The 9,612-nt window shown below is 41.7% G+C and overlaps 1 protein-coding gene across 1 annotated transcript; it reads right to left on the minus strand.

Moving 5' to 3' along the window:
- Window positions 1-6: 6 nt before the first annotated feature.
- crx (cone-rod homeobox) lies at window positions 7-2,993 on the minus strand. Its single transcript, XM_005947785.3, has 3 exons — window positions 2,175-2,993; window positions 1,134-1,285; window positions 7-932 (listed from the first exon to the last, which is right to left on the minus strand). Exons 1-3 carry the CDS (start codon window positions 2,269-2,271, stop codon window positions 294-296), a joined length of 888 nt encoding a protein of 295 aa, XP_005947847.1. The 5' UTR covers window positions 2,272-2,993; the 3' UTR covers window positions 7-293.
- Window positions 2,994-9,612: the final 6,619 nt, after the last annotated feature.

Below are 9,612 nucleotides of genomic sequence, written 5' to 3' on the forward strand. Positions count from 1 at the left end.
GAGAGAAAGAGATAGCTTGTGTTGTTTCTCCAGTCTTTTCCTTCAAACTGTTTAAAGGCGTTTGTTCTCTTATTTAAGATAACACAAAGAAGAAAACAGACATGATTTGCAGTCAGGCAGCATCGATGACACTCATTCATTTGTTCATCTCCAAACCTTTTAAATCAAATGCATTTCCTACAGAAAATCTTACAAATGACAAACTGAGAAATCAATGTTAAGTCCTCTGGGAGAACTGCTTTGCCCTATCTTACATGGGATTCACTGATGCACGTGGCATGTTGACACGCTTTCTAGAGAACCTGGAACTTCCAGGAGTTTTGGTCCTTGTGATCCAGGCAATCCATTGTGGTGAAGCCCAGCTTCCAGGCCTGCTGGTCCTTGTAGTCCAGGCAGTCGACAGAGGTGAAGCCCAGGGAAGAGGCAGTGCTGTAGCCCTGTGAAGACAGAGATGCTGGGGACTGGCTTAAGGAGCCCCCCATAGAGGGCACAGCAATGGGGCTGAGAGCACCTCCGGTGCCTGACAACTGTGAATGCATGGGGGACAGATAGGCGCTGCAGTCCAGGCCAGTGAAGTAGGAGGTTGTGCTAGCATAGCCCTGGGTGTAGGCTGATGGCTGGCCATAGCTCATAGGGTAAGGTGAGGGCCGCTGCATGCAGGGCGCCGAGGAGGAGGCCAAGGGGTCAGGCAGGGGTGAGATGGCTGGGCTCCAAATGGACACGGCAGTGTTTCCGGTGCTGGAGCTCGGGGCCAGGCTGGGGCCAGAATGGGCTGAGGAGGGGCTGAATGAGCCAGATGGGTTAGGAACGGGATCAGGAGCACTAGGCTCCTGCGCTGGCGAGGCCTTCTTTTTGGGAGGCCGGGGCTTGGACTGGCCGCTGCTCTGCTGCTGCTGCTGGCGGCACTTGGCACGGCGGTTTTTAAACCAAACCTGAGGTCACCAAAACAAAATAGATTCAACATGTTACCAGTCATGCAGACATGTCATAACGTATTAATAATCAGAGGTTTGGGTTACAGAGGCATAGACATAGACTTCTATGCAGAAGTTCATAACACAGCTCACTATGAGGAACCCACAAGGCCTGAACACAGTGGCCTCCATCTTGGCAGTAGCCTACTTCTCCAGTACCTGGACACGTGACTCAGGCAGGTTGATCTTGAGGGCCACCTCCTCCCTCATGAAGATGTCTGGGTAGCGGGTCTTTGAGAAGAGCGCCTCCAGGATGTCCAGCTGTGTGCGGGTGAAGGTGGTGCGCTCCCTGCGCTGCTTCCTGGGAGTGGCTGAAAGAAATGACATAGAGAGGGGATTATCGTGCTAACATCAACAGAGGGGCGGCATGAATTATGAGTCTTTATGTGAGTGATTTGAATCATCTTTGTAGAAAAAGAACACAACAAGCGCTCAAGTGATTCTTTGGACAGTTTTATTTTCCAGCTATGTGCGTGGATGACAACAAATACTAAAAAGTATTAATAGAAATATCTCAGTATTATGCCATGCCAGTTGTTAATATGTTTTCCCCACGAAAAAGACAAAAAATAAATAGAATAAGTCTCAAAATGAAGTATCATAGTCAGAGGTTGTTAGAGGAGTTCACTTTACTTTGAAAAGCAGAAACGGCGACTTTTTATTTCATAAAATAGGATTTCCATTAAAAGTGCTGTGAGTCTACCCTTCATGGTGCATAGAGCCAACTGTCTTGTTGTATTTGCAGAAGAACAAGAATTATTACAAATATTTTATATATTAGAATTTCTAATATATAAAATACCAATCTGAGCGTTAATGAAGCCGCTAAGAAAAGTTAACAAAACGCTGACAACAACAATCTATTTTCATCTGAATTCAGAACTAATAGTTTTCCATTTAATTAAAAAATAAATCTTACGTATAAATTTATCCACAGAGCCGCATAATGTGGAAGTTTAAAGACCGACGGACAAAATATCTCTTACTACAGAGTTCTTCCGAAATATTCAATTTTATTCAGTCCAGCGTAATAATTAGAGACTATATTCAGCATCGGTCACTAACAGAAAATAATGTTTTCGTTTGCTAAAGCATCGAAACCTGCGCGTTTTTACGCACCATTCTGACAAACGTGATTCTAGAAACTGTGAGGACAGAAATGCGTATTTTTTGTTTTTTCCTATAAAAGTTCAAACTTACGTGGATAAGCGACGGTTGTATGAAGCACATCCATTCCAGGAGCAGGCACGTTTAACCCGTTCATGGTGTAATGGGGTTGCTTTATGTAGGACATCATCCTTACAGCAGCCTTTTAAGTCCTCTCGCTGACTTGTAGGTCGGACACGCAACGCAGCAGCCGTGGCCCCCTCAGAGCTCAGCCGGGGCAACAAGTCGGTGCGTCCGAGGCCAGGCGCTGAACGGATAAGCGGGGCGCGCAGGAGTTCACAAGACAAGTGCTTTTTTCTTCTTTCTCTTTCCTTTTTTCTTAAACTGCTCTTTCAGCTGTAACCGACTGTCAGCTAAGCTGGGCAGCACACCGCAGAGCAGCGAGCATCCGGACCGCCTCTCTGTCCAACTTCACACAGTCAAAGTCACACAGGTGAAGTGGCCTTCGGATGCCTTTGCGCCTTGGTGAGGTCGCTCTACTGAGTTTCTTTACCGGCGCACACTGCTAATTAGAGGGAGCAAGTGTCTCCAACAAACCCCTCCCACACACACACGCACGCACAAATATACACAGAGGCAGGCACGCGCAATACTTTGCCTGAACAATTTATTCTAACCTGAATACATACAAAGAAAGTCCTCCAAGTATAAATAATATAGATATCTCCCCCAAACTTCTAATCTACCATATTAAATATATAATTTTCAGTCTGATTGTATATTTTAAACATACAGTCCACAATCCTTACCTGTGTAGTTTATCAAAATAAAAAATAATTGATGCCTTAGTTAGTTCCCACAGATCATGTTCAGTCATTTTCCCTCCCTGATCAGTGAACCTGGTGCACATCTGCAACACTTCAGAGATTCACAGATTATATCTATCTGCAAAGCAGCTGTATTAACACACACACGCACACGCACACACACAAACACCCAGATGCACAAAAGCGATAAAGCTCATTTGATTTATCATAATATGCTTTATCTCAAAAGTAAGTATCTTATCTCCAGATAAAGAGAGGAAAGACAGAGCAATCCGTTCAGTGGCGGTGCGGGATGGAACAACAGCAGCAGCACTGCAGGGGTGTGAATTGGATGGGTCAGCAGGTAAACTTAACCAAAAAAGGTAAGAGAAGAAGATGCGCTGGAAGGAGAGGAGAGAGCGCACAACAGAGAACTCAGAGCTGCTGCACCTGAAGGAGGCACCTCGGGTTTACATGGGAATGGATTAAAAAGACACAGTTGGGGTCGCGTTAGTCCCAAACTCTTCTTGTGGAGCAGGTTGTTGCCAGTGATGAAAGAATCATCCTCAGGAGTGAGTGTATCATACTGTACATGTGTGACTGACAGGCACCTTTACAGGCTTATAGGGTTCTGGCCTCGACGAGCTTTGTTGTTGTTTTATTAGATTGTTAAATCATGACTTATTAAAGAGTAATGTTTTACTTTTAGCTATGTAATCGTTCTGTTTTATTTTCTTTTAGGGCGTTGGTGTTGTTGAATAGTGATGTTCTTTTTATTAAACACTGCTAATCTTTTCGGACTGATTTATGTTTGTTTAAAATAAAAGTGGTGTTCAAACACTGCCCGCTTGATGATTGCAATGTGCTCTCTGTTCATCAGTGGGACAGCTCTTCCTACGGCTGCAACAACAAATAGGGAAATAGGGAAGAGGACTGAGCTGGTTTAATCCCTACCCTTCCCCCCAAAACAGGACTTACAGAGACATTTTCAGAGTGAATCAAGTGAGCCAACGTCTATATTTGCAACTGAACATTTTCTGATTTGTGTGCTGAACGAGGCCTTGAAGCTCAGAAAGATGGTAAAGAAGACAGAGACCAGGTATCCAGGTGGATGGAAGGCGGGGAGAAAAGACCCACATACAGATGGATGGGTGGATGGATGGAGGGGAAGTGAGAGGAAAAGCAGGTGAAGGGGCAGTGGGTGGGGGAGGCTCCGGTCCTCGTCCCAACTGACACACTGCTGCAGTTAATCCAGATTAGAGTGTCTAAAACAGGTCGGCTAAATCTGCAGGCCAGCCAGCAATACAGAGACTGCTGTCAGGACCAATCACTCACCCTGCACACACACACACACACACACACACACACACACACACACACACACACACACATTTTAGTAATCTCCTCTGTGCAAACCAGGTGCCACCAGCAGCTCCACACAGAACGCCATTAAACAGCCCACCAGCCCCCGCCCCCAACTACCAGCCAAGTTGGGACTCATACCCGTTGGAGCACTGTACTGTCAGAGACATTTGTCTCACCCAGTTCTTTCGTGGTTGCACATTAATTAAATTCTGTTTAATTTTAATTATATATTGCAACTATGAAAGTAAATATCTAAAGATAAAATGAGACCTTGCAGCAAGAAAGAAATATTACACATAAAACCCCAATGATAGAGATTTTAATCCTGATAATAGGGGATTACATTTATCTAAGAGTTGGAAGTTAGAAATCATCATCCTGACATGGGATGTGTTTTAAACTCAACAAGAACAGGTGACTCAAAAATGCAGAATGACGAGATTAAGGTCAATTTTCCCTGATTTTATTAATAAGAGATGTGTCCTTATAAGATGTGGTGACACGACGCAACAGACAGTCAGAGACGGTAGTTGACAAAGATGGGGTTTTTAGGCAAGGCTATTTGTGCCCAAGAGGAAGGGGAGGCACAAGTGAGTACTGGGAATGACTACAAGTGAGTGAATTTGAATGTCCTACCATGAATATAGTTTAACTGATTTGTGCCATCTGGCTTCAGTATAACTCATCTGCATACCAGGGGAAATGTCTTCTGTGTGTTCTAGTTATAAAACGTTCTACTAACTGCCTAAGAGAAACATGTACAGTAAGAAAGATGTTGGTCCCAGCACAGAACCCTGTGGAACTCCATGACTCACTGCTAAGACTAATTTATTAAAATTTGAATTTAAATAAATAAATAAATACTAAAGGTAAAGGTGTGAGCTTTAACCTTTTTAATTTATATTAAAAACACTATCCCTTATCTCATCATATCATATCTTAACCGTGTTAATAATTCAACAAAAAAAATCCTTCTGTCATTATTAGATGTTGTCACCTATATTATAATTTCTTGGCACTATCCCATAGATGTTGAAGAAAATGGATTTATGTTCTTTACAGGGAGAATTTGGCTCTTGACTTCCAGCTGTTTTCCTCTTTTGTCTGTTAGTCTTTTTCATATCAACTTTGATTTTTTTTTTTTTACTTGAGCCACAGTGTTTGCTGTTTTTTTATTTTTTCTATTTATTTTTAATCACTCTGACTTTGGAAAGCTGTGCCTCTTATTGCTTCTTCTGACGACCTCAGAACCTATTATTTAATTTTCTGCAGTCACACTTTGTTGCCTTAAACGTTCAGGCCTGTCTCTTACAACATGGTTACCTGAATGTAAACATGCTAGCATATAGGGGGATATTAGATTATATGGAAACTGCAGAAAGACTGTTGGTTCTGAATTATTGATATATGCTATTTTGGGGTTTAAAACAATGATGAGATGCTTTGGCATAACCTAAAATAGTCCAACAGACCATTCATGTGCAAAAAGTGTCCAGTTTAGCTGAATCAAATCAGTACTGTAAATTCCAAAAGATGGTACAATGGGCTGTGAGGTCAGGTCCTTGATCAATAACATGCAAATTGTCATAACCACTGATCAACAACCACTGATCAAGGTAAACTGATCATTGATTAATGGTCATGAGTCCCATTCACAGAGAGTTGGGGAATGGCTGCAATCACAGCATTGTCAGATGGTGAAAGATGTACCCTTAGGCCCCCTCCTCGATTCAGAGATCGTCTTTCCCTTTTCACGTAAATGGCCTCCTTGACTCAAACCAGCGTTCCTCCCTGTCCAGGATGTTACATCCTCATCATTGAAAGAGTGTCATGTGGCCTGTAGGTGTACATAAACTGCAGAGTCCTGGCCTGACGAGGTAGCTCTTTTGTGTTGTGCCATCCGCTTCACCAGAGATTGTTTGGTTTCCCCGATGTATAAATCCTGGCAATCCTCCTGGCACTTAACAGCGTACACTATGTTACTCTGTTTGTGTCGGGGGACCCGATCCTTGGGGTGGAGCCCCAAGGATTTGGGGTTTAAAAGCCACGGAGATGCGGTGTTTAGAAAAAAATGTGTCTCAACTGTTCCGATATTCCTGACACGTACAGGTTCACTACTAGTTTTCGCAGCGGTTGTCCTTCTCTCCTGGATCGGCTGGAGCTTTCTTTAGGCACCTTCCCAGCTTTGACAAATGTCCAGCTGGGATAACCACATTTACTCAGGGCCTTCTTGATGTGCTGTTCTTCTGGTGTTCGCTCTGTGTTGTAGCGTCCTGATGACACCCAGTTTATGCTCCAGTGGATGATGAGAGTCGAACCTTAAATACTGATCCGTATGCGTAGGTTTACGGTACACATCAATTTTTAAATGTCCCGAATTTCTGCTTCTATGGAAGCAAACCTGCCACTTTTCATATCCTCCCTGGTGAATTTGAGGTGTTGGTCCACTGAGCTGAGCTGGTTTTAGTCATGCAAATGTCCTGTTTATATGATTGGGGAAACCTGCAGTTAGCTGAGACTGAAGAAGTCGAAACGTTTCTCCCACTGAAAACACTACGGCCAGATGAACACAATCAACCTTTTGGGATTTACTTACCTGGATGATTGAGCACGTATCAAGACAAAGCAATACTGTAAAGAATTATTTTAGTTCGTTTTATTATTTCTGTCTAGTATTAAAATTTATTTGAAAATCTGAATCATGCAAGTGTGACAAATATGCAAGAAAACAAAGAAAGAAATCAGAAAGGGTTTTTTTCACAACGCAGTATATGCAGGATTGAAACACTGACTTCATTTGCTGATTTGCTATCTGTGTATAGATTATATTCAAAGTAGAAAGAATCAAGCTTGAGTCAGTAGTTATCTACACAAGCTGTTTTATTTTATTTGTACACAGTCACAGTTTGTCCAATTTGGCAACACTATCAAAGTTAAGTGTGTTTAACTCACAAAACACGGCTGACATGCAGTCCCATGCTTCTGCAGAAAATTGTGTTGTATGTCATCATGTCAAGCTGAAGTTTGCATCCACATTTCTATAGATTAATATATTTACTGAAGACTCTGAAGGAATTTATGTAGATGTTATCAGTATATTTTTGTTGTTTTTGAGGCCTCTGACTATCAACACTGACATCTAATCTGTTCAACTCTGAGATGAGGTTATGATTCAAGTCAGATTTGTAGAAATTCACTTATAGGACTGAACTGATAAAAAACAGACAAAGAGAAATCTAGCATATTCATATATCAGTGAGAGCGCTGTCCTTACATACAGTTACAACAGCTTAAATTTTAGTCGCTGTCTCTTTCTCCTTTTCTACACCTAAACTGAGGAATACTCACCCTCTGAAACAGGAAACTGCAGTGCAAGGTCATTTAACCAGCTAAAATTTCCAATGAAATGATGAACAAATACTTCAAATGAAGTAAAATGTCATGTTTCGGCTGTGTACAGGCAGGAGAAGGACCCAAACGCAAAACTCACAACAACGAAATTAAACTCAAAAAGCTGCTTTATTGCAGAATGGCATGGGGAAAACTAAACTGGGACATGGCTAACTAACACACAGGGAAACACAGCCATGAGGGAGACTACAACACTGACAAAGAGAAACACCGGGCTCAAATACACAGAGGGATAACGAGGGAACAAGACACAGAAGGAGAGCACAGCTGGGAGTAATCAGGCTGGACGAGACAAGGGAAGCAAAACTAGAAACACTGACATGAGACACGGACCTTCAAAGTAAAACAGGAAACACACTGACTGAACTCTAGACATGTAAACTTAACAGCAACTGGGGAGACAGAACATAGGAACCTGAAACATGGTACAAAAACGTCACAGTAGACACAACATGGAACACAGGGAAGCCATATTACAAAGCCAAAGAACTAAACCTATGATAACCATAACTGAGACCTAGGGAAACAAGAAACAGTACAACAAAGGACTCAAAACATAATCCATAATATAAAAACATGAGATCTCTTCAAAATAAAATAAGAAACATAATGAGAAGCAGACATGACAACCAGAACTTGACAACGTAAGACACAGACATGAAACACACGAAGAGCAGGGGAGACTTAACATGGGTTGGAAACACAAGGGGGAACTAATAAGCAAATGAACACAGGAGACCTAATGAGCTTAAACATACTATAAACATCAAAATGAACTAAAACTCAAAACACTGGGTCATAAGACCCAGGATCGTGACATAAAATCCCAGCCTGAAGAATCGAGCACAGTGAAGTCAGCATATATCATACTGGACAAAGCTGTGGTAGGAACAAAACTCAAAAATACACCTCGGACAAAAGGTTTCTGACTGTACATCATGTTACTGGACTAATTAGTTATTATCATATGTGTTATGTTTCATATTATTCACTGCACACTTGGTTTAAGGTAAGACAGGTAACATGATAACCAGGTGTTGGCATAATGATAAGATTGGTAATATAATTAGTAATCTTAATGATGCGATCACTAAATATCAAACTCTATTCTAAAAGATTTTCTTTTGCAGTCTCAGCCCATTCATCATTTAGTAAAGTTTCCATCCCACTAATATACATTTTGTTTCCTCAAATCCCACCAAAGACCTTTTAAGGGGATTGACATCTAGAGACTGAAACAACCCATCAAACTGTTCCTGGATTGGATTGATTTGCTCCTTGGGTTGACCCGGGCGTATGTTTGGGATTATAGCCTCCACAGAAAAGTCGGTTATTACCAAGCTACTGTTTACACACTGAGAGCATCCCATTCTTCTTCAAAGAGCTCCGGCATGTCACAGTATCCGCTGCAAGGGTCAAATCTAGGCGCTCTAACAGTAAAACACAGTGACAACAGGATAAATTGTGTCTGACTGCTGGAATTGTCTAAAACAGACTCCCAGAACTTCACTGGTCATTCTGGGATGTTCAAGTTGATGTTTGTGTGATTTTTTCCCTGTATAATGTGTTCCAACAAGACTTTTTGAACATTAATTCATTGTTTATTTGTTGTCTTGGTCTGTACTGATGCTTTTGTTCCTGTCTCCAGCAGGTGCATCTGCAGCTGTTTGGAACATAGACAGTTTTTTGATATTTTGCTTACCTGATGTTTTCTGACGTTTTCATTCTCTTTGGAGAAACTGTACTCTTTGGCTGTTTAAACAAATATATAAAGATTGTGAATTGTCAGAAAACCTTGAATGTGTATATACTGGATACACATATTCTATATCATACTGTAGTATATAATTATATACAGTGGGGCAAAAAAGTATTTAGTCAGCCACCGATTGTGCAAGTTCCCCCACTTAAAATGATGACAGAGGTCAGTAATTTGCACCAGAGGTACA

The sequence above is a fragment of the Haplochromis burtoni genome, unplaced genomic scaffold, assembly GCF_018398535.1.
Source record: "Haplochromis burtoni strain Fernald_Lab_line unplaced genomic scaffold, NCSU_Asbu1 Contig_24, whole genome shotgun sequence".
Classification (NCBI taxonomy): domain Eukaryota; kingdom Metazoa; phylum Chordata; class Actinopteri; order Cichliformes; family Cichlidae; genus Haplochromis; species Haplochromis burtoni.

Excerpts from the sequence above, each read along its gene's own strand:
- crx (XM_005947785.3), bottom strand. The coding sequence starts at position 2,271 with ATGATGTCCTACATAAAGCAACCCCATTACACCATGAACGGGTTAAAC. Across the intron at positions 1,286-2,174 it reads TACAACCGTCGCTTATCCAC|CCACTCCCAGGAAGCAGCGC; the intron begins GTAAGTTTGAAC and ends CATTTCTTTCAG. Across the intron at positions 933-1,133 it reads TGCCTGAGTCACGTGTCCAG|GTTTGGTTTAAAAACCGCCG; the intron begins GTACTGGAGAAG and ends TGGTGACCTCAG.